Here is a 26,605-nt window from a genome sequence, read left to right as displayed (position 1 = left end):
ATGCTGTTCTATACATACACATTCAAGAACAATGCAACGTGTCACACTGCTTGAGGTGTACACGTTTGGTTTGAGGGGTACCTGGGGCCACCAAACTCCCCAGGTTTAAATACAACTGAGAATCTGTGGGACCACCTCAAGAAATGTAGCGCAAATGACCATGGCACTGGAGTTGGCATGGCTCCACACCTCCACATACCTGTTGGTAGCTTTCAGAACCTCACTGACTCTCTTTCTGCACATCTCATAGCAGTCTGCGCTGGAAGAGATAGGTATTCAGGCTTTTGACGGGTGGTTACATTAATGTGACTCGACAGTGTATATACGCAAGCCTCACAGCGAATTTTTGAATTCTGTGCCATGAAAGTTAAAATAAAGGATAGCGCAAAGCTTTTACTGTGTGCATAATCTTCTTCTTTTGCTAATGCCTTTTTCCATATGTTGCGCAGTCTCGGCACGGTTAACGTCAGATTTGGTTGGTTAATTTTAAGGGGTGGCCAGATGCCCTTCCTGTCGCTACTCTGAAACATCCCGTGTTGGAACGAGTATACCCCGGTTGTTTGCGTCTAGTTTAAGCCATGCAATAGTGTGAACTTGTTCAAATGTCTACGAGTCGTGTAACTGAGGCGGGACATGGGGACCAGCCCAGTATTCACATAGTGGCATGTGAAAAACCACCTAAAAAGCATATCCAGGCTAGCCGGCACACGGGCCCTCGTCGTTAGTCCGCCAGGCGAATTCGATCTGGGGCCAGCACTCCTACCCGAGTCCAGTAAGATGTGTGCACAATCCTTGCTGGTGGCTAGGTACGACTGGTGGTATCCGCACATCGACGCCCTGTATATAGAACACGCTAGCGAAAAATGCGCAGGCGTAAAAATCACTCCGGTTAAATGATTTTCAGATAGATAGCGCCATGCTAAAACGCCCTCTGCCGAAAATCGCAGATTCGTTGTCAATGTGGGGCAGCATATATAGGCCAGACTCGTCGCACAGTTCAAGCTGTGATAAACATCAGCGTCACACACGCCTACGTCAATCGGAAAAGTCGGCAATTGCGCAATACTGTCTGGATACAGGGCATCGTATAATTTATGAAAAGACGGTAGTTTCATTCCCGGCATTAGCTTTCTGGGATTGTGCCATTAAGGAAGCAATACATACCCGTACAGTCGATAATCTCAACAGGCGTGCGGGATTTGAACTGAGCACAGCCTGGAACCCTGTGTTGGTAACTGTTAAGTCACGACGACAAAATTAAGATTTTTTCGATAACAGACCTGTCGTAACATTGGTCTAGTATAGTTGTTTAGTGAGTGACATCTGGCCGCACTATTAGTAAACAAAATGTACAGCGCACACGCAGGAGGGCTGCTCTGCCATTTTCGGCAGAGAGCGTAGTGAGTGACATCTGGCCGCACTGTTAGTAAACAAAATGTACAGCGCACACGCAGGAGAGCTTCTCTGCCATTTTCGGTAGAGAGCGTTTTAGTATGACGTCATCTATCTGCAAATCATTGAGCACGCGTGATTTCCGATTCTGCAGATTCTTCGCGAGTGTGTTCTATATACAGGACGTCGACGTGCGGATACCGTCAGTCGTACCTAGCCATCAGCAAGGTTGAACCAACTGAAGACGTCGGAAAGTTGCTCCGATGAAATTTTGTGGAATTTGCACAAAGTCATCCGGTGGCAAACCTGTAAAGACTATTCACAACATACCCGTTGGGAATACTTGAAGAATCAGACCTTTAACTTTTTTTTAAAAATCTTCTGTAATTATTATGGACTGTATGAAGAAACGTCTGTTCGAATAGGTTTACATGTTGGGAAACAAAACTGTTAGAAAAAACGAGATGTGGCGAATAGATGTTTACTGTAGCACGAAATCAAATGCTTTACAAAAAAACTTTTGCTGGGTATGAATAAATGAGATGGGATTGATTAGTATACCACTCTTCACTTTGATAATTTGTTTCCAGATTATATTCGAAAATAAATAATTTACCCTAGTTAATAACATGACAGTGCAAATTTGACACTTTTTAGATTCCGTTGAGAGGAGGAAGTCATTGGCAGTACTCTTCTGAAGAAATTTAACCTGAGTTGTGTTGTAGTTTGACACTAGCTTAACATAAAAATACCTAAACGACAAATCTTGAATTTTAATTTCATAAAGCGTAAAACGATGGACATTTAATTTATTGCCCATCACTCCTTAGATCATCTGACTGTCTGACCTGAGTCATCGTCATGACATTTTCATTCTTTTGATGCTGAATGTATTCCGATAGACATTGAAATATTTTTAAGTTACATTCATGGATTCACCAAGATCCAAGAAATAGTTTAATGCCACACTCTTGGTAAACCAAAAGCTTCCTTAATACAATACATAAACGGAACAGCCAGTACTGTTCTTTTTGTAGAGAAAGTCACACACAGACCAAGTTCAAACTTGTACTGTGGGTCAGAGACAGACTGTCCTTGAAGTTTGTGGAGGGCAGTGTCTTCAGTGTTGTCAGATTATTGTCAGTAAAGTCACTCTACTGGTACATTTTTCATCAGAGCTGACGTGGAATGATGTAATATAGATTTTTGTGTTCAACTTGTTGACAGTCTTTCACATCTGTAGTATGAAAAGTACAATTCTAAGAATCTGAGTCGCCTCCTTTGGACTATTTGTTCTCTAATGTTCATGCTGCTCTCTTCAGCTGAATATTCAAAGTGTGAGCGACAGTTTCCTATAGTAACATAGGATCCATGGGTAACAGAACTGTTTTACTCATAGTCTTACAAGTTACTGTACCCATATGTAATTTACCAGTTACACATAAAGCTATGTAATTTTCCTTTCAGCTAGTCACCTAGTCTAGACTCCTAGTATAAAGATGGAGCCTGCTTCATTCAACATCTCTCAATTGCAGCTGTACTGAAGGGTGCAGGTATTCCCTCTGCAAGGATACTCACTCCATCACTGCTTAACGTTATTTATTATTATATCAATCTATTATATCTGTTTCATACTCTAGACAGCAGCAAACGATGTTAATGGGACAAAATTGTATACCACGTTATAGTGGACTAATTTATTATTCTGATAGATTTCATTCTGCACACAAGACTGAAATAAAACGATGACTTCATATTAGCGTACACAACAGCTATTTTACATACAGTTTTAACTCACTGTAGTGTACTTTATATTAGACTTTGTCTTTCATACCTCAGCTACTATATTTTAGTTTTGTCTCTCTGTCTTCTTTGAGTGTTACAGTGATATGGAATGAATATTTCTGATGTTGTTTAGATTCTTCTGAACTTCTTCTGCTTACGATATCTAAGGTACCAGTAGATTCTCTTGTTTAATAGAGATAGTTGTGCTATCAGAGTACACAAACTGTCCTGTTTATGCAACAGGCTCACAACTAATTTTCTAAACTAAAATATTTAGCTATTATATTACAACATACAATAGAAAAAGGTAGAGGCTGAAGATTACTGATGACAGGAATTATGTCCAAAGTAGGGAGACTAAGTGCTAAAATCGCCAAATTGACGTAAGCTGATTTTCTTTTTAATCCTGTGCACTGGGATTCTAAAAATTATTTTAAAACAAATAACACTTACCAAGTTTCGTTCAAAATACGTTTGTGATATTCTTCTGGATTCTATAGCATGATTCCAATTTACATTTGCTTATATCTGTCTGGCAATGATTTATTTATTGATAGTAAACGTTTTTGACTTTGTTCTGTTTGTGAAGTTGTGACACTAAAAGAAGTAATTCATTTTGTAGAAGACACATGGAACACTTTTTATTTCGAAAACTTGTATTCACAGGAAACGATCATTATTGCTGAGACTCTCAAATCAATCAGCACTCTAAAAAAGAAAACATTCGTGTATTGTGATCATAGTATCGTCATGATTTAACATAGTAGTTATTATATTTAATTGTGTTGGTTCATATCACAAATATTTATGGTACTGCTAATCTACACTATTACACATTATAATTTTTAAAACAAAAAAATGGTTCAAATGGCTCTGAGCACTATGGGACTCAACTTCTGTGGTCATCAGTCCCCTAGAACTTAGAACTACTTAAACCTAACTAACCTAAGGATATTACACACATCCATGCCCGAGGCAGGATTCGAACCTGCGACCATAGCAGTCGCACGGTTCCGGACTGCACGGCTAGAACCGCAAGACCACCGCGGTCGGCTTTTAAAACACATACAGTGTAATGAACATCCAGGCTTGTTAAGCATCTGAAAACTGCTTGTTGTTATCAGACACATAGGAAGGTAAGTAATCATTATAAAATAATCACGGATATGTTGGGTTTTAATAATATTTATGACTTCTTTTACAGTTCTTTTGAGATATGTAAGTACAACATCCCCCAAATAATTGTGCATTTTTCAGCCACTATCAGATGTTACTATAAATTTCCCTCAGAGAACCACAGTCTGTGGAATGTGCCGCTGTAGAATAGTCTTTCATACAACCATATGAGTGATATCATTGAAGTGAAACAAGGATTTCATATTTGTGTCCATTCAACATAACCATATGTTATTTTGTGTTCATCATTGTTGGGAAACGAGAATATTAAATCAGTGTCCACTCCAAGTACATTGTACATAATAATAATTAATTCATTGTAGTGTATTTGGGATTCTTCTTTGTGATCTATACCTTTGTTTAATTTCTTTGTTACTATGATATTGATTGAGTGTTTCTGACATATTTTACATTCTTCTAAGCTTCTTCTGGCTTAGATGTCTAAAATACGAATACCCTGTGTATTTAATACTGGTATTAGCCGTAAGTAGCACTTCTCAAATACCTTCATTCATAATAATCCATATTGACAGCTAGAGCCTTTTTGTTGGTTCTGTGTACTCACTGGAGACATCGCTACTGACAACATCCCTTTCTTAACCCTCTCCACCCTGCCCTGATCTTTATAACTGTTCATTTGTGTTGTCAGTTTAGTATACAACACTAAATTAGTAACGAGAAGTTACGAGTAATTTTATATCTGTGCCTTTATAGTTTTATGTAGCACAAATATTATGAATTATAATAAGGATATAAAGCCATTATACTCAATTTGTGTCATCTGAATGTTTAGAATGACTCTAGTGAGCAGTGTCTGAAGAAAATGAGGTTATTTCTGTCAATAGAAACCTACATAGACACCATCTTCTAATGAGGTACAATGGTACAATTCACCGATCTAACCACCAGAATACTGGTGTAGTGACATAAGGTTTCACATGTCATATAATAATGCTGCGCATTTTTTGTGTACCAGACCATGGTCTTTAAGATGCAGATGCAAATAATGTATGGCGCAAACTTAATGAAATGGCTGTGCAGTCTTACATATGGTTTCAATATCTAGAATTCATGTTTGAAAGCTCATTCACAAAGAGAGGGAAATGTTTCGATTTACATGGAAGATATTTTGTAAAGATGGAGAATGCTGTTTGTTTTTCTCATTTGCCACAGACATGAACAGAAACAAAAATGCATAGAAATGTTTCAATAAATATTTCGAACTACGTACAAAAATGATACAGAACTATATTTTCATCACTAAAGTATTGTACTATCCTCTGACCTCTGGTTCATTGCTGTAACTCAGATAGTAGGTAGAAGAGCCATGTGTGTTGTGTCTTCTCAAAACACCGTTATTTTCAATAAATATGCATTCACAGGCCATGCAGACATCAAAATGTACAGTTTGCACACTAAGCTCACCTCTTATTGGCTAAATTCTAAGTTTTATCTATTATATTTGTGGCTATATTAGAAAACACTTGTGGGTAAAGGTTACTGAAGATGTGCTGGGTGCACCATTGGGAGACTAAATTTTGAAATCACTATGTTAACTTTAGCTGAACATTTTTGAAGTATATTGAGACTCATAATTTCGATATAAAAGTTATGTCACTCACTGTCTTTAATGGAAAATATGTTTATATTATTCTTCTGCAAATCTAAAAAAAATTCTTTTCATTGCTTTATGTCTGTCTGGCAGGGTTATCTTTATTGCTACCTACTGATATTGTTGGTTTTGATACATTGCTGTGTTTGTGATGTAACAAGACAACAAATAACAATGAGTTTGGTTTAAAATATGTCTAATACTCTTTATTTTAACAAATATATTCATACAACAGTAGAATACCATTACTGAATTTCACTGGAACATATTGCTATTGCTATCAAATCATCAGTCAATGAAAACAGAATCCCTTGCAGCCCTATGTCCATAGTATCACAACACTTTAAGAACTGCCCTTAGTCATGGGGTTTATATTCTCACACAGTTGTTGTGTTGCTGATTTAAACCGTTACAATGGAAGATTTTACACACAAATTTCACAATGTACTGAAAGGCAAGGATTTCTGAGTACATGAAATTGACTACTATCATGAGGTCTTCATCTTCTTGCAAAATGTATAGATTGTCTTTCACTGTTCCTTCCCCGTTTGTAGCGATAGCTTGTCCAACTCATATTTGAGCCACAATTTCGCTCTGAGTAGCTAAACTGTAAGCATTGGCACACTCACATTTCCACACATTTCATTCAGGGTTTCAGGTAACACATAATTATCTCCGGCAACAGCACTCACACTGGCAGTGTCCCGCTCAATAGTACACAATAAACAGACGAAAAGAAGTGGTGTTGGACAGGAACTTATATAACCTGAAATAGATAAAATTGTTAAAATAAGGACACTGTTAGGTTGTTCGATAAAATCATGAAATTAGTCTTGTAGTGTGTTTCTTAGTATAGAACTAAGACACAAAACTCCTTCTCATTTTCCAAAATTACACAGTTGCATGAAATAAATTATGGAAACAAAGAACTATAACTTGCTAAAATTAATTTAGACAAGGCAGAAATATCTGGAAGTAATAGTAACACTTATATCTAATACAAAGTACCAGAGACTTTAATCAAGAACATTCTTCCAGAGCAACTATTATTGTAAATAACATTCTGGGAAACCATACAGTACATAATTTTATTGAAAAATCCTGTTTGGTAGAAGAAAGAATGGATTACATAATGAAATTATTCCTATTCATAAAATGGAGAGACATTCTGATGCATTTTATGTTGATCAAAACTTCTTGTGGAAAGGATACGATGGCTAATGACTTAGGAACATCGAAGGTGCACTGTATGAAATGGATACGGCACCATGGAAAGGACCATTAATTTCAGGATCAACAGACTAACCAACTGAACCACTGAAGCACGCTACATGACGTAATGCACCAGTTGACCATTATGGCGCTCCCAAGTCTCCAAACTCCACATACTGATCTAATCTGAGTCATAGTGTTTTGTTCTAGGAGCCTCGGTTGCTAAACACACTAGTATGGTGGAGCTTGACTCAGACGAAGCCAGTATCAATCCTGGTGGCACAAGAAGCTTCTACAACCAGCATGTTCCTTGAAAGAGGACAGAAGCACGCCAAGTATTCCTGTTTATTAGACTTGGCACTAATGTCTTTGGTGAAAGTCCAATTTCGTCCAAAATGACTCATGATGTGAGGGTATCTGTCACTGTTAATGGTGACATATCTATTGGATGGAAAACTTAGCTGTGATTGACTTTATTGTGCCGTTCAAGAGGTATAGGATAATGTTTCAACTTATTTCTTATGTCCTCATTATATAACAAAAATATGACACTGCACGAAAGATACATCCATTACAGTAACGTACACTCAACAGATGCTTGTAAGACAGAGCTCTAACACACAGCAAGGAAAGAGGCCATTGTTTAGGACGAATAAAAATGTTTCCTCGATTAAGCTACGCTATCTACACATTTTTATCTCCTACCCAAGAATGATCTCTTCTCCTTTCGTACTATGTGGATATCTCACTCCACTGCACACTCTCACCAGTAGTCATTATAACTGATGAAAAGCTCTCAGGTTTCCAGCCAGGTGACAGTTTTATAAAGAAGATGATGAGTATGCCACTCGTCGAAAAGTCATTGTTTTATAATACTGCCACTCTGCTACAAACCAGAGAGCATCTCATCAGCTGTATGCGATGACAAAATCTACATTCACATATGCAGTCATTATATCCAGAAGGTATTAGAACCTAATGTACTTCTTCAGCCTCGGTCAGTCAACTTTATTAAGTGTCTTAGAAATAATTGACAACAGGTCAATTATAACAGACAATATAGTGATACTCTACATTACTATAGTTGGTTTATGTCGTACTCACAGCTTTTTGACCTCAACCTTCAGACTACCCTCAAAGTTAAGATGTTATTGTGTCTAATTATTACAGGGGCTAAAGAGGGATTCCACTAGCAGTATAGCGCTGAGAAGGATGACACAATTTGAGTAATAGGAAAATTATATAAAAAAAAGAATTAAACCAGGACATAAATAATCAAGATGAGGCATTGTTCATTTTCTTTCAGTTTTATCATGCATTTCATAATTTTTGACCCAGAGGCGCAAATAGAAAGATATAAGTAAGTAAAATAAGTAAAAAAATCTACAACTGTAGCCAAAATGTAACATATTTATCATAGCATACTTCATATTAAAAAATTAACTAATACGGTCAATCTAACAGCTAAAATCACAATTATGTGCCTAGAAACACCAATAACAACAAATTATGTTATTGGGGTAAGTAACAAAATCCAGTGTAATGCATTCAATTTCCATTTATCATATTACGCATAAAAGTGTTCATGTAAGAGTAATGTCTAATGGTAAGTATTTGATTAAATTGATATTGAAACTCAATTTTAAGAAAAACATTACATTTAATATGAATGTAGTATCTGTACATAACATTAAACCAGCAGTGTTAATAAATAACCATATCAACGTTGGGATGAGCATATGAGAATTATCAATGGACTCAGTGTACAAATTTCATTAAGATGTTATGATGCCAGGGTATAAAAACAATACTGAATTACATTATCACAATACAGAGTTACATAATAATATACATAATGATGTATATAACGATATGATAATGGTAATTAATGATTTTGACACAAATGAGTATCCATCTATCATATTCCACAAGTAAATTAAAAATTCAAAATGAGTAAGTGCAGGAAATGGAGAAGCAACAGTTTGGATGAAAGGATAGGCTGTTATCTTACATTTTATCTAACATTGTCGGCATTAATCATTTATGAATATTTTTATAACCTTCAACTTTACGTTAAAACGAAAATAAGTGATGAAATTTGATGATAATATTTATGATTTAGTGTTCACATAACACCTGTTATTCTGATAGTCTGAAGATTATTGAAACTGCACATGCATTGTTAATGCTATACCACTTGCTTATCATGCCTAAGATTCTGTCTTGTTGCAAAGAACTAATCTGAAAATCTATCAGTGAGGATTGAGGAGCTACTTGAAAGAGTTTGGAAAAGGAAACAAAATTACAGTGAGAAATGAGTGCTAAATATATGCCTATTTTAATCATATCTAGTGGGGGCATGTCATCCCAAAACAAAGATCTTAATAACCATCACATGAAGTAAGTTTTATTGGAGTTTGCTTAATTTCAAGAATGTGGCACAAACGAGGAAGAGTGAGGCAAAACTAACCTCTATGTGGCTGAGTGTGGAACTATGTGGTTACATTGGTGTCTGTCACTGGGCACAGTGCCAGGAAGGTGGTCCGACACAGCCATGCTGTGCAGTGTGCTGCAAATTTGATTCTGCAGGAGACCTGAAACAATGTACATGCACGCAATCTGTACCAAACGTAGCAACAAGATGACAACAATTTACATAAATATATTGATATTGAAAATCTGTTGTTTTGGTGATTCACTTCCTCATTTTCGTTATTATACCATTCCATCTTCAGATGTGCTTGTGGCAGTTCGACTCAGCCATAACTCTGAAATACACAAAGTGCTCGAAAACTTAACCACACTGGTAATCAGCAATGCTACTGAAAGAACAAATTAAGTTAGTTCTTTTGTATATCAATATAAATGCAAAACATATAGTATCCAAAGTTTCTTGCCTGCTTTGGAGGCAAGAGTAAATTAAATGCAGTCAGTAAAATGGCTGAATAGATTATCAATGAAGAATATATTAATGAAAGAAAACTGAACCACTCCCCATCCCCAACCCTGAGGTTCAATCCAATCAAGATGAATGAAACCTAAACAGTAACTGAAATATTCTCATCTTTCGTTTATGAGCCAATTCTAAAATGTTGCAAGATTAAAGGGTCTTAATTGCTGATTTCTTTTTCCCTCTAGAACTGCCTAACTTTGATGGCACTGTTTTACTACAATAATGAATTGGCCTTAAACTCTGCTGTCTCTACATGTTTTGATCATCTTATTACAGCTTCTGTGTCTCATTGAAATTGAACCTTGTAGCGTATGGTGTTGAATGTTTTATGAATTAATCTACAGTTTGTAACAGTGAAACAATTTGATAAACAGCTGGTCAAATTGGACATATCGCTTATGTAAATGGTAAATGTGATATACTGTGAACATTAAGCATGCCTTATACTTGAATGTCAAATGTCTTAAAAATTTTCTTTTATTTTGTATTTGAGAACTCGCTATCAAAGATGAAGTTAAAAACAAATGCTTTGGTAATAGATGCTAAGGAAAAATTTTACAGCAAAAGTCAGTATGAAGCGCTTCTTAAAATTTCCGAGTATTTTGCCTTCCTGTGCTTTTAATAACGGTCGGTTTGTGTGTTTATCATGCAAGAGACATTTTGTCTAAGGTAGATGTTGGACACATTAATTCTCATTAAAAAGGAACTTTGTTCAGTGATTAAAAGTTAACATTAGTGGAAAAGGTATAAAGATGAAGCTTTAGGGACCTGAATATTAATACTTGTTAAACATTGCAACGCTTCAAATGAACCGTATTTTTTTACTGTCTTACGTTTTCACTGTAGACCATGCCTAAGAATACCATGTTTTCAGTTAACAAGAGTGTGGGTTCACAAATCAAACTGTCAGATAGCGAAAGATTGGCAACCAAAACATAATTTAAGCGAAAGAAATAGGCAAATATTATGCATGTACATTCTGCTGCATGTGGGACGCTGTTTGATGTGCCATCGTCTAAATCATAAATGCTTAGAAAGTAAGTGGCTCTTTCATTAAACTTATCCAGTTTAAGTTTATTGACTTCCCACATGCATACAGGCATTGATTGCCACAATCTGCCCTAACACTTATGGATCACAGACACAATGGTCACATAAAGTGATGGTGTAGTGATAGGGAGCCTGATAACAGATCTATTACTGTAACGGCTTCCGTATCACTTCAACGAAAACAGCAGTGAGAACATAGAGACGAAGACAGAGCTGTGGCTAACTGTATCTTCTAAGTGACTCGGTGAAGCTGCATTGATAAAGTTATTGTAAAATAAAGATCCCAACTTACAGGTGATACTACAATGTGCATTCTTTTACAGTTTCTTAGTACCCATAGCTTCCCTTATAAACTCTGTGGAATTATTGTATCATCATATGTGCATAAAGTGTTCAATAACATTATTGTGACCACTAGTAAAAATGTAGACACAATGAAATAAGGCTCACTGTTCATTAAGTGTAGTTGGCTGTTGATTCACATGATGGAGAGGAAAACTAAAATGGTCGCACAGATTTGTCAATGGGAATTAGCACATTAGGAAAGTATTTCCCCTATTTATTTACAAACGCTTGTTGCTATGAGACTTGCCTGTGAAGATACTCCAAGATCACATCCTTCTCAAAACTAACAGTTAACATTTATGCATTATTGTTATGTCTGACGATGTATTCGTTGTAGTACAGTCAACAGTATTTCTATAATAGTTTTAATGACTATAGCAAGGAGCTCTCAGTCATTTTGTACATTAATGTCTGGTGTGTACATTAGGATGAAGAACAATTTAAGTGTTTGCTCTAAGCGGTAAGTCTAGAGGTGATTATAATTACATGACTTAGAGTGACTTACAGTTTCTGTGTTGGCTGCCATTATCACAAATGGAGTATGCACTAGTTACATATAAACTATAATTACAAGAGCCTACTTAATGGAGTATATATGTTTCTTACCTACTGCCGACATCAGTCATTAAGGGTCCTGCTCCTGTCTCCAGTGTTTCAGGTTCACGACTCTGACAAACATAGTTACCTGAATCTTCAGAACTGAAAGATCTAGGCTTGACTTTGTCCAGATCTTTGACACAGATCGCAGTGCAGTCACATTGGACATTATATGCTTTCAATAGGACCCATTCTACTCGTTGTTTTGCACCATCGGTTCTGGAAACTTCTATAGCATTATAATAGATGGATTCCGTCTTACGTACCGTCTGATGATCAGTCCTTGGAAGAGAAAAAAGGTAAGTACACTTAGGGTATCTTCATAGAACTCACCACTTTACAACGAGAAGTTTCATTTTTGTCTAGACTGCGACTCAATCAGAAGCTTTTCAGTTTAGATATGGATCCTCTACCAGGCAGGCAAAATGAAGTTGACAGAAGAATCTATGAATATCTTACCTTTGGGCATTTTGATTATCTTGCAGTTCGGCGATGGTCGGTACTGCAGCATCTTTGCTTTCAGTTTTGAATTCGGGCTTGGATTCACAAGATCTCTTCTCCCAAGAAACTGTCACCTGTGTAGTAAGCATAATGAATGTGTGGTACTGTAGATTTTACATTAGTCATTATCAGGTTTTTGCAGCGTTTTCTTGAATATCATAAAAAAAATTCTTAAAGATGTATGTTAATCAGATGTTGCAAACAATGGTGAAAATCATGCGAAACAACGAGAGATATCGTAATGTGTCTAAATTGTGTCCACTTTATGGAAACTCTCTTAGAAGATCGAATATTACGATGGCCGTTTGTAGTTTTGCTTCCTTGTCTTCCGCATGACAGCTATAATGTAGCTTCTTGCCTGTTGTAATGTACAGCTGTCTAAAATGTGACGGGATAGGAAAATATAAACTGCCGTGTGACACCGATACCATGTAAAAGCGCATGGATGCATAGTCTGCAATAAAGTACTAGTATGATCATGAATGCAGGAAGATAATTGTTGGGATTTGGCACATGAAGACGATGCGTGGCATATGACATCCCAGATTCTCAGAATCTTAATAATCATCGGTCTGCCGTGTCAAGAAACCACTGTAAGTGTCAATTGCGGGAAATTTCTTCCCAACGTGATGTGCCCAGCCACCCCATTTCTGGACGCAGTTGTGAAAGCCTGATGAACATTGTCCGTACTAACAGGCAGGTAACATTGCCACACCTCAAGTTTGCCGGAAATGAAGGATAAATAACAGATTATCCAATAAGATGCGTGCTACGACGTTTGACGTACCTGAGATACGGAAGCAGACGTTCAGCAGGATTGCTCTCAGAATCAGCTTGACATAGGGAAAGGCCCTATAGTGGGTAAGTCTCAGATATTGACACTTGGGTAGGTTGGAGTGACACAAGGCCTTCCATCCAAGAATTTCAATAGTTGCAGAAGAACTGTGCAACATGATAGTGATACCATAAAGTAGTGAAACGAAATTTTAAACTGTGGATTGCATCCAGTGGAGAAACGCACTCAGTCTGTGGTGATTCTTATGATCGGTTGCTAAGTGTCATACACATCCTTAGAGAACAGCATACGTACTAACCATGGTGGTTTATAGTAAGACAATTCGCCAAGTTACATTGCTAGTTTTTGGTTTTGGTGGAGGGTGGTCTGATTAATGTATTACGTAGTTTATTAGAAATCTTTTACATACAAAAATAATCTTAATCACTCCGAAATACATCCGGAGGTAGGTACTGTATATGTCACTTTCATTTTATGAATTTCGACATACTAAAGGAGGTCCTACAAGACATACGAAGCACTTTTTAAGTTTTCAGTATCTGAGCTGGGCGGGAGATTATTTACGACAATATTTGCAATCACTTAACTATCTCAATGCATGATGTTTCTATGTCAGCACATTAAGAAAATTCATCGGTATGAGCGATTGGGGAGATCTCTGGTAATCAACGATTACTTATTGTTTCTTAATATTTGTTGGATATATAGCTTTGCTCACCCAAACAAGAAGATTCATTGAAAAAGTTTGGATTCAAAAATTGTAATATCGCTAGTAAAGCGCTCAAACTGTAAAAAGGTTTTAGTGAATGAGTATGAGACCAGACAAGCGCATGTGACTGAGACGTAAGTTTCTAAAGCGGCAAAAAACCGACTGAAATAAAAGATCGTTGGGAACGTCATTCAGCTGGCATATCGACAGAAAAAGTCGTGAACGTGAACAATCTTGTTCTGGAAACCCACAAGCAGATTATCGAAGATGTTAGTAGCCATCTAAAGAAATTTTATCAGAAGAACGAACGTGAAGACCAAATTCGAGACAAGAGTTTTTATAACGAACAAGAGTAGCATCACAGGGAAGTCTGCATGAAATGTGAGACGTAATGTCAATTGAATCCAGACATTCGTTGCAATATTCAGAATAGCGGCGAAAGTTTAGCTTCTGATGACGACCCCAAGTCATTGCTTTTAAGGGAAAAACTTAAATGATGATGGAACTGCATTAGGAGAAGGTGAACTGAAAAGGTCGTTGTTAATGCACTTGAGGACATTTTGGACAGCATGTCATTGGTAGGTAGGCGATGACTTTTGACATTTCCACCCGCAATTGCATGATTACTGGTGGCTGGATTACAGTCGGTGAAATAAGCCGTTAAGTTAAAATTGTGTAGTAACCATTCGTTACAGTACCCCATACATACCCCGTACAAAACGACAGCCGAAGTACAAAACAGAATTAACAGGTTCTTTTCATATCCTTGTACATTTCTTGCTCTTACCGTTTTCTCAAGGATTTTATCTAAAAGACTACAATCTTATGGTGGTGCGAAGTTCTCTGTCTTCAAGTCCGTAACCCTGTATCTTTAGTACTACGCCGAATTTCATGCATTTAAGTCTCCGAAAAATTTGTGTAGCACTTAATCATACTTTCGAACCGAGGAATTTTCTCTAAAGTGGAAAGTGCAGTGATCTCATACGTGAGGCGATGAACCTTATACACCGCTCTTCGACACAGTGCTAGCAATTTACATGCGATCTTGTAAACAAAAGTGCATATCGTTACAGAACCTCTCTTTTCCTGCAAGTGTCGTTGTTTGAACACCTATCTTCACACAGCAAACATCTCGCACAAGGTTTCGCAGTTGGCGGTAGTATTACAACATCATGACCTACATGTCTGTTTACGTTGAACCTTTGCAATGTAAGGAAATAGACATGCTTGACACTTTTAAATGCTAGTTAAGAAGAGCATGATTTCACCATAAAAGGCAACAAATTTCGAGGGAAGAGTGGCCGTCTCCTGGACGAATTTTTTCAGCAACGAAGAATGCAGCGCTGGAAGCAGCCATTTTCATGTCTCTTAATACGATATGGAATGTTCTGCACACTATCGACAGGCGAGTTGCTATTCACAGTTTTCGTCCACAGAGCCTTGCTACGGCGAGGCAACCATTGCAACCAGAACGACATCACATTATAATTAACAGCATAAAGCTTCGCAGTATGTCCTCTAATTCTGCTCTATATAATCACCCTTTCTGTGGAAATTATTCAGTTTTGCACCAGACAGACATAGCCATTCGTAGACGTACTACATATATTTCAGGTGGCACCGTGTTTGGCGCACTGGATTCGCACTGGGAAGGACGACTGTTCAAATTCTCGTCCTGGAATCCATATTTAGGTTATCCACGATTTCCCTAAATCTACTACGACAAATGCGAAGATGGTTCCATTTAAAAGGGAGTGGCCCATTTTTCTTTCCCTTCATTCAGTGATTCCAGCCTGTGCTCCGTCTCATATGACCTTGTTGTCAACAGTACGTTAACCTACTTGATGCATCGAATTTTTATTAGAAAATATACCTACCTTTTTATCTGACGAATATGGTACTGCTAAAACAAGTAACCTAACCATTCAGAGTCATGGAGGGCAAAAAGCAGTATTGCTATGCACGTCGTTGGACCAGTTATTTCGTTTAGTGTAGTGTCAAAACAAAACTGCATATTCAAAATCAGATTTACTGAAAGGACTGATAATGGCAGACTTAGAAAAAAAAAATGGTTCAAATAGCTCTGAGCACTATGGGACCTTAGAGCTGAGGTCATCAGTCCCCTAGAACTTAGAACTACTTAAACCTAACTAACCTAGGGACATCACACACATCCATGCCCGTGGCAGGATTCGAACCTAGCGATCGTTTCGGTCGCATGGTTCCAGACTGTAGCGCCTAGAACCGCTCGACCACTCCGGCCGGCTACAGACTTTCATGGAAGGATGAGAATACTGAGGGAACAGCAGGACTTACCAACAGTCCTTCGCGTCCATTAACGAAAACATCTTTGCATGTAATACCACGCACTTTTAATGGGACTGCTCTGTTCTTCCCATGTGCCTCTGTTGCTTCCGGCGGCTCGTCTTTTACTCTCGGTCGTTTGACCTCGGCGTCAGCTTGGTCTGTGACGTGACGACGACGCTTTTCCTGATACTGCCGTTTATTTTCTGGATCTGCAGCAGCGGCTCCAGCAGAAACCATTGGACTGCTGACGCGGGAAGTGAAGTTCCTAGCGCCATTGCCAGGGTTTCTTGGGTCCGGAGCCTTTGTATCCGCTTCCAGACCATGCAGCCTGTGGAAAATATTACCCTCACACTTCATGCACACCTGTGTCGGTAAGTAGTTCTACAAGGCTTCGTGGAAAATTTTGAGGTGAACACAAATAGGTACATAACATACAAATAGTTCCAAAAACGCGACATGAAATAAGAAATAAATGTGAAGCTCAGAGACACGTAGAGTTCTACACAGCGATTCGAATCCAACACGGTAACTTGTATACGAAGCTGGTCGACAGACATACGACTACTACGAGGATATTGAGGCGCACTGAATCACAAATAAAAACCATCGCCTTAAATACCAGAATGTCGTGTTGCTGAAAGTGAAGTGAAAATATACTGAAAGGTATGTTGAGGACGATACATAGTGGTTATTTTACAAGCACAATTCTGTGATCGTGTAGCGAAACAGTATTGTTAAAACGGTTAATGCACTCGTCTGCTAGGAATATCGTAGCTAAAAAAGATAAATCGTCGTCGTTCTAAATGCTCTTGAAGAAAGGAGTTAAATTTGATGCTGTCGACGAAACTTGTGTCAGAGTAGCTTCATGGAATTCGGCGACTAAGCTACCTACCTGATCCAGCGTAGCCTCCATGGGCCTACATGAGCTTCAGGGACACATGCTGCTCTTCATTCGCATACACACTTGTCCCATCACCTAATTGGTATTGGATGAGAACCTTTTAAGAGGTTACGCATTTAGCAGGTTTATAACTCGAACGTTGGGACATCATACGTTCTCTCCTGCCTTACGATGTCAAATGTTTTAAGGGAAAACCTGTTCATGTTTTCTCGCTTTTATACACTCTCCATTAACAGTACTTTATAAAGACACTTTATAAGAACATTTCTTGTATTGAATACACTCTAGGTGACTCGTGCGAATGATTCGCACTGTATCCTGGTGACCGATAGGTAACATAGTAATGCAGGAACAAGTAAATACAAATAATTATTAATAAAAAGTACAATGTTGCAATACCAAAATACAGTATAAAGGCCAGTGTCAGCTGGTGCAATGCCTGCAGGAGGTTGGGAGTTTACAGTCGTGTGATAAAGCTGACAATGTATTTTGAAACAATATGGACCACTATCAGTAATATCAACCGAATTAAACTGCAGTGAAGCAAATGCCAGAGCATTGTTCAACTGTCTGATATTTTCTAGGTAGTTCTTACTATCGTCGCAATGTTTCTCTATGAGTTTTCGACGCTCTTCACAAACTTCCATGGGCTCTAAGTTCACCTTTGCCTTGTGGCAACATATAGTAGCTGAATTGTCACTGTACTCCGCAGCAAACAGCGAAGAAGAGCAATGTATGCACATTTGGTCCGTCTTACCAATGATTTGAGTTTGAAATTCATCGTCTTTAGTGAAAAGACGGGCAGAACAATAAGTTTTTGAAAGTTTATATAGTTGTCTTCTAGCACTGATAGTTTGATGCAGATGAAGCATGTAAGTCGGTGACACAAAGTCGTTACTAACTTGTGCCGTTGACCATTAAACCCAACTTCTATGCAACCGTCCTGAGCTTTTTTGACGTGCTGAATTCGAAGTGTTCTTTCTTCGTCACTGTGTCTGGCATTTCATTTTCCGGCGTCTGTGACACGTTGCAATAAGTATCCTCTGAATCACATTAATGTTGATTGTTTTTATTGTATCCCGCGAGCAGACTCTAACAAACAGTTATGTTACGTGGCAATGATTGAGGAAAGCATAAATCAGCAGAGTCTTCAAAACGGTAACTTAAAACCGTGTGATTCCTAGACATTTTGCAGGGGGAGCAGTAAGAGAAACATGTTCATCACGAATAGCCACGCGGCACTCTCAGCGAAGATATTAGGTGCAGACAAAGTGCTGACGCAGCGCAGTGAATGAGGGGCTCTGATACACGTCTTAACCGTAGGCAGGGTTGGCGTTATCACGCGGTAAGGACGGTCAGAATGTCGCTTAACAAGACCCGAAGCCCCCCTGCCTCCTGCAACCCGCATAACTAATGCGCTTACAGACCGACAGAGCACAAAATGGAGTCTCGCGTAAGCAACTTGTTTATACTGGATCTCCAAGAGTTGACGTGTACGCCGTAGTAGACTCTACACTTATGAACAAAGCGCTCTCTAGCGGCTGTTACGCCTACATGTGACTGCCAAAAGCTTCAGAAAATGTTCACATATGAAAATGCTGCGTTATTTTAATGATCGGGAGATGAGGGGAGGAAAGCCTGAAAGAAATTGTTGATGGATTCTAATGCACATATTTCGGAAAATGTGATGAGCGCTCCACCGTTCTGGTCTCAAAAGAGCCACTAGTGACCGACCGACTGCCATGTCATCCTCAGACAACAGTGTCATTTGTTTGCTGTATGGAAGGGCATGGCGTCAGTGATTCGCTCTTCCGGTCGCTGTCGTCTTTGCAGACCTTGAGAGTCGCTACTTCCCATTCAAGTAACTCCTCAATTAGACATGAAGAATGTGAGTGGATCCCGTTCCTATCCTCCTCCTTCTCCCGCCCCCCTCAAAAATGAAATGTCCCTGGCAGTATCAGAAATTGAATTTGGGCCCCCCTACATGGAAGTCAGCCATGCACACTAACCCACGGAAGTGGGCTAATTCACGTAAAAATTATGTAACTTCCTTCAAAATGTGTATGTAATAACAGATTTGAGCTTTCAAATGAAGCTTTAAACATCTGTAACCACATAAAGCGACTGGGAATCGGATATATTTGGAGGAAAGTACGCTGCAAAAACCGCTATCAGTACAAATCTTACTAATTTACTCGGAATTCATACCTGTTCGTTGTTTGCATCCATACCTTCCACTTTAATCCCAAACAAGGTATCCCTCTCGACAGTTCTTGCTGATGTTTGAGGAAAAGACCTGTAAGGTTCTAGATTCATTTCCTTGCACTTAAAAACCTGTATCACTTAAAATACTGTAAACATCCAGTCCCCAGAGCTTTGTAAAATCATATTTTCGTAGAATATAAGTTATACTGTTACAATCATCAAATGCGGCGCTCTTGTATGAGCAAGTGCTGAATAAACATTGGTTAAATGAAGTTAGTGTTCGTCATTTATCTAACTACACCTTGTTCTACGTGATAATATTGTGATACACCTCCATCAACAACAGAAATTCCACTTCGCAGTTCACCGACATCCGTTATATGGATCATGAGCTACACCACCGACAAGTTGTCGCCTTCGGTAAGTAGCGCAAGCTTTATCGAATTGTAACTCTAAATCTAGTAGACATTAAAGAGATAACTTTATGAAAGGTGTTTTCTTTTACAGTAATTGGCACATATAAAAATATTAATGCTTTTAAAAAATATAATGGTAATTTTCTCATTTTTCGTACGATTTGAGATGGACGTCGCACGTGTTTAAGAACCGTTTTCGGTGTACCTGCATAGTGGCAATTCTTATTTTATGCGTACGCATTAAATAAGAACTAAGAAATATTTCGTATTGAAGAGATTATATCCATATTCAGAAGAGAAAGATTCATACATTCTTAAACATTTAGGATAAAGTAATCGCCCACTAGGAAGATGTTTCGTTAGTTATGCATCAGCATGGTGCATTGATTGTACAACTACTTCAGTATGACAAACAAGAATCTCTGGGCGTCTCTGATCGTTGTTTAACGTAGTCCATTCAGCTGGATGGTCGAATACAGCTCGTATGCCTCTACTATAATTGATATTACTTCTTTTTATTACTGGATGGAAATTCGCAATCGCTGTAATGGGAAAATGGCCTTCTATAGTATTTCGTGAAACCTTTTCGATGAAGAATGCTACCTACCACTGAACTGTCTCCTCGTGATACTATTTTCATGTACTAGAACAAGCGATCGAAGTGACGCAATGGCTACAATATTATACTCTTTCCATTAGGGGCTCAAATCTCCATCCGACGATTCATCTTATGTCTTCCGTCTTTCCTTTATTCGCTAAATGTAAATTCTGGGACTGTACTCAAGAGAGGATCTATCTTTTGATGTCAAACGTCGCCCTTAGCAGCTAGAGCTACTGTTCTGTCTCTAGTTGCTATAATGTCGACTGCGCATTAAACCCAATCCTTTCATGACCGCAGATTGGTAATTACAGCCAGTTATTCAGCTTTTGTCACACCTGTGACGGTATTCGCTAAAGGTGGGCGTTCTTCGCACCAGGATTAGGCAGTTATTTTCTTTTCTTTGTGTGCTCCGATAGTTTCCTTACGAAACACCATAATGAACTTTCAAAAGAACGTGTCATGCTGGCTTTCGTAATCCTGATCGTATGCGTGTTGCCATATATCTACTCTGCGTTACAACGTTCATTTCAATATGACGTATACATCTTATTTGAGCAGTGGCGTTTTGCTGGCAAACCAGCATATTTGCAAGTACCTTACCTTCGCGCTCTTATCTTTGCTTGTGGCGCGTACTGAGTCTTGGCTGCCTTATCTTTGCCGGAGGAGTTAACTGGAGGCACTCGCCAAGGATGTGACAGTTGGTGTTCGATGTTACCTGAGGCAGGAGTGTGCGTGTAGTGGAGCGGGAACCGACCACGTGTAGTGGGAAGCTTCGTAGGGAGCCTATCCTGTCGCCTGTGAGGAAGCTTGTTTCTGCCTTGGGTTGCGTGCTGCTAGTTCCGGACGCGGCTGTCTACGGTCGTCCGCTGCCTTATTGCTGCCTGTTGTACCCGACGCAGGCCATATCGGACGTTAAGTGAGATTGTACATAGGGCATGTCTGTGAAGGTGAAGAGGGCTGCTACCTCACTTCTGGTAACTATTAGCACATGGGTGTTACCATTGAAGTAAAGGTGTGCCCATGAAGAGTTCATGGTGTTTAAGACTGGTGTTAAATATGAATATAATGCACGAGCGTGCCTCTTCCAGCTTGTGAGAAATTGTTGTTTGATGTAATATGTAATCAGCTGCAAGACCATAATCTGCTTATCATATATACTGCTTTCGAGTGTTTGGTAGCCTTAGCGTAGTGATCCCCAGTAAAGCTTATAATGAAATTTTCAAAATTGTGCTCGTTAAGGTTTTCACTGAACAATGGACCATAAGAGTTCACGTAATTTTATTGTGACTAAGATTGGAGTGCCCGCCGGCCTTGCTAGTAACTGTAAGTTTTTTTAAATATCTTAATAACAGGCACTTCTCCGTAAGGTTATTGATGAGATTTGTGCTGTTGGTTGTACCTTGCCTGTGTAGTTCATTCGTAGTGAGGACAAAGGCAGTGTGCCGATTTATTAGTGGATTATCCCTGCGGACCTGTTGAGTGCGCTTGTTAAATGTTACAGCTGGCTGACTGGTGGTTTGGAGTAAGCTCTACCTTTCCACCTATGGGTACCGGGCCTGTGAAATCCTGTGTAGCGGGAGGTGACTCCGGGTCGAAGCTCGAGAAGTGGGTCTTCTACGAAGTGCCACCTTCTGTCTTGGTTTCTTCAAGCTAAGTTTTCGTTCTGCCCTCGAGCGACCTGGCGTCACTCCTCGCTAAATAATTCTGGCGCTAATTGTGTTTACTTGGGTATTTATGGTATTTAGTATATATAATAATCCTTGTCACAAGAGCCACATACAATTGTGAAAGGTTGTTGCGGTGTTACTCTTAGTAACACCTCTCACTGACTATTTGTGTTACTGAGCATTGGAGCCGAAGTTTGAAACCTTCGTAAGCCTTAGTGATATTGATTGACTCTTGAGTGTGAAACAAGTACCTTTGTATTAATTTCATCCTGCTATTTATTGGGTGTATCTCTGGCAGGTTGTTATTTAGGTAAATGTTTTGAGAACATCAGGTCTCAGTGTGCGAAGACTTCTTAATTGAAGCCGTCAGGGGCATAATTGTCAGTGGTTTTAAAATTTTCTTATATATAAGACAGACTTTGTTTCATAAAAGGACATTGGTTGCAGATTCACTAAATTCTTGTGACTTACTATTCTTATTCCTTAAAGTAATCAGGAGTAAGATAGTGTTGTTTTAAAGGAATTTGTTGATATGACTGCTAGATAAAACGAGTGATAACGAAAGGGGTCTAGTCCCTCCTACTGTTTCCCCATTCCCTAGTAGAAGAATGTTTCAAAAGAAGAAGTCATGCTCGTTGTTGTAATCCTGATCGTATGCGCGTTCCATATACCTGCTCTGCGTTATAACATTCATTTCAATAAGACTTATACATTTTGGTATTGCTATTTTCACTACCATTAGTGATATTGTATAGAGAAGTTTGTCCACTGATTGGTTACGAATAGGGAGCCTCTGGTTCTATTTAAGCGCATTGCTGTAAATTAGTAACTGAAACTACGGAGGCTGGTATAAGAAGTAGAATAAAGTACTGTGATATGTAGATTCCACTAAGTATAAGCAAACTATGTGATATTTCTGAGGCGTAAGGAGATGTATTAATAATTTTTTGACGAATATGAGAAAAATAAATACTTACGGTTTGATTACATAGGTTCCCAGATGGATTAGCTGATAAACCCGACTACCGATAACCAGCCTCTTGTATCCAGCAGGTGGAGCTGGTGGTGGCTGCGGAGGCTGCGGGGGTGGCACTGGTGGCCTCGGCCGCGGAGGAGCAGGCGGGGGTGGGCGAGGCCTCCTCGGGTCAGGCTGCGGCTGCTGCTGCTGCTCCTCCTCCATCTCGGGCCTCAGCACTGTCCCAGCTATCAACGCCTGAAGCAGAGTACATGCTCGCTGCTCTCACAACAAAACATACTTTACACCTCTCTGCTAGTTCAGATTTTACTTCTTGAGACCAAATGTCAAATTAACGATTTTACTGTCATTTTGCCATTCTGATTCAGTCCATGCTGGGAGGAATAGTTGGCCGGTAAAACACAGAGCGACTTTTCGTTGTGAACGGAAAAATCAAACGACGTACAGATACCGGTAAAAGGAAGTGAAAAGTTATGTACTACTTTCACGCAAAGTAATTTTTACGGGACTATCGCAAATTCATGTAGCTCAAAAATAGCAACACTGAAGATCACATTACTAATTCGTACGTAAAATTATCACATTATAAAGATTTCATGTAAATGCTATGTCTAAACGAAGAAAATTGTTCGCAAATTGCCCGGGGAGTTTCTGCAATGAACCAGGTAACAGGTGGGTCGTAAGTAGGGAAAGATGGTATTTCTTCCAAGCTTGGTCGGATGGGTGACTGATGCCATGTGAATTTATCATACTTTGTCTTGTGCGTATCCACTGCACGTAGTCTACACGAACCAAGAAGTATATCGGCAGTTAACTGCTGTGTCACAAGCAGGAATTGTATCTGAACGGCGTATATACATAGGATGTAAACAATAACTGTTTACACTGTACCACACTGGTGTGGAGGAAGTTGAAACGAAATATTTGACATAATATACCTGCCTATCATGTCGAGAGGCAACCTCAAGTTGGACAACAAATGCCACATAAGCTTCAGTGCATGCACGCCACGTGAGACTTACGCCACCAGCTTAGTGGAGGACCTACTGATTGTAAAACTGTCGTTTTGTAAATGTTAGCTCAAGAGTAAGTGAATTTTAGCGGCTTAAAATTAACTATTAAATGGTTTTTTTTCTATGGCTGTCCTCCTGCGAGACGACTGTGCTCGTAAGAGGTAAGTGTAAATGAAACTGAAAACATGACTACTTTTTGCATGACGTGTTAAAAACCGTCCTTCAGTTGCTCTTAGTTTAACTTACTGATGATAACGAAAACCGGTGGCATAAGAGGTCGTGAGGATATTAAAAATCTCGCGCCGCGTGCGCACGCTGTGACTTAGATGAACTTTGTTGACCATTTTGAGGTTGTCTACCGGCTAGGCTGACCGCAAGTGTTATACGACAAATTGTTCGCCTCGACTACCCCTACAACATTGCGGGAAATTTTAAACAGCTATCGCATACACACTGTATATTGTGTAGTTAGTAAATGATTTAAGTTACGTATTTTGATATGACAAAGCCTTTACTGGAAATGGATATTAAATTTTTTAATGCAGTACAGAAGTAACACCTCGCCTAAGTAATTTCGAGTTCAGAACAAAGAGAACAACATACAACCTGCAGGAAGTTTGGCACTGAATTGAGGTGTTCTTGGGGTTCCTTATCGTTGGCCTACAGTATTCCATGTGTTTGTAGTAATCTCTAAACAGCATCCCTTGGTAAGGTAATTTGTTGGGAAAGTGGACGAACTTGGAAACTCCCTTTATAGGACGTAAAGGGTATACGTGCAGGTATTTTTATTGGTGACTGAGGGTAACTGAACTGATTGCATGGACAAAATCTCCATGCTTGAGTGTACTTGTCCTTTTTTAGACTGGGTGATATTTTAATAGCAGCCTGTCGTCTTAAGTAAGGGTAGAATGGTATGATGTCTACGTTGCAGCATAACACCTTAAAAGATGACTCTACTTTTGAAGGTCTACATGATATTTCTTTTTTCTCGGTTCACTAGAATTTTACAGTAGTAATCGCTGTTTTCGTGCGTTAAAAATTTATTGAACAACCACACACAGCCGTTTTCAAACCTTACCGTTTCAACAATCTATTTTCTTTTGCTGTTCTGTGGAATGGTTATGTTTATCTATAGAAACTCCTAGAACTACTCAAATAAAAAATTATTTTTTCGTCTTTCGAAAATACATGCTGTCTCGGTTTTAGTTCCAACTATGTGTGCGTATTGTATTCATAATCGTCCCCAGTATGGATTGTGTCATTTGTGCCAGCTGATGCCTGAGGGTAAGTCATTTCGACTGAGAAACGGAACAAACAAACACATGGACCGAATAAAACTCGTTCAGTTGAGAACACTTGTTTACTCATTTGCTCCCTGTTCAGTAGAAAATTCCTAACCTGAGAAGCCTCGCGTACGTTGGAAATTTAAATGAGTTAAACATCAGAACCTACTTTGTCGTCAGTCTAAAGTACATCTGCAAGTGCGATGGCGGACGTCTGTGATACTGCAAACGAAAAATGATTAATCTTAAATTATTTTATACCTTTGTTCACTCCGTTTGTGATCTAGAGGAAGGGTCAAGTTTGATTGTCCTCTTGTTATTTTCAGGATGAGCTGTTGGAGTGTAATCTGACTTAAAGGGCCATCAAAGTCTGTGTTAAACTACATCATAAACAGCACATTCAATACAGTAGTTTCAATGACAGACTTTTGACAACGTTACTGTTCACACACATTAAACATGTTTCAACAACACATAAAGTACGTTGATTTGTTTTGTGAAAAGACTATTGGTAAATAAAAAGTAACGTTACTGATGACTTCCCTCAGGAATTCAGAATGTCAGGGGATAAGAAAATGGACAGTAAATGAAAACATCCAGATCTCAGTGTTGTGTCGGGGGCAGGGGCTATGTATTGAGTATTATAACACCCAAATCATAGCAGCTGTGTCTCCAGTTAATTATACAGTCCTGAAAATATTTAACTGCAACAACGATCACAATGCACGCAATAGTTATTCCACTAAACCATGACCGAGTTCGTAATCTGCGCGGAGTTTCAGAAACACTTTCATTAATGCATGGACTGCCGTATTCTTGGAACGTCAGTACTGCGACAGCACTTTTGTTTGCGTCGTACTCTCCGCGCTTCGCCGACATTCTGGGAAGTGGGGAACTCGACTGACGTAATGCGCAACCACTTGTAGCAAGGGCCAGGCGCGAATGACGCAGTGATAACTCAGCTGTGGATTCATGGCGTTTACTCTTCACATTCGACAATTTAATCGAGTTGAAATCTTAATGCTCATCGACTTCGACTAAACAGTTGAGTCGACGGAACAACTGGGACTTAGGAGCATGTAACCGCAACTGTTCAAATAAGCACAGT

General features: G+C 39.0%; 1 protein-coding gene across 1 annotated transcript; it reads right to left on the bottom strand.

Annotated features, from left to right (window-relative positions):
- Window positions 1-9,692: 9,692 nt before the first annotated feature.
- Window positions 9,693-23,405, bottom strand: LOC126297998 (taperin-like). The gene is made up of 4 exons (XM_049989314.1): window positions 23,263-23,405; window positions 16,445-16,763; window positions 12,582-12,697; window positions 9,693-9,771 (listed from the first exon to the last, which is right to left on the bottom strand). The coding sequence occupies exons 1-4, from the start codon at window positions 23,403-23,405 to the stop codon at window positions 9,693-9,695; spliced, it is 657 nt and encodes a 218-aa protein (XP_049845271.1).
- Window positions 23,406-26,605: the final 3,200 nt, after the last annotated feature.

The sequence above is a fragment of the Schistocerca gregaria genome, chromosome X (genome assembly GCF_023897955.1).
Source record: "Schistocerca gregaria isolate iqSchGreg1 chromosome X, iqSchGreg1.2, whole genome shotgun sequence".
Taxonomy (NCBI): Eukaryota; Metazoa; Arthropoda; class Insecta; order Orthoptera; family Acrididae; genus Schistocerca; species Schistocerca gregaria.
The sequence above is the reverse complement of the archived record's forward strand: the minus strand, read 5'-3'. Positions and strand labels throughout refer to the sequence as shown.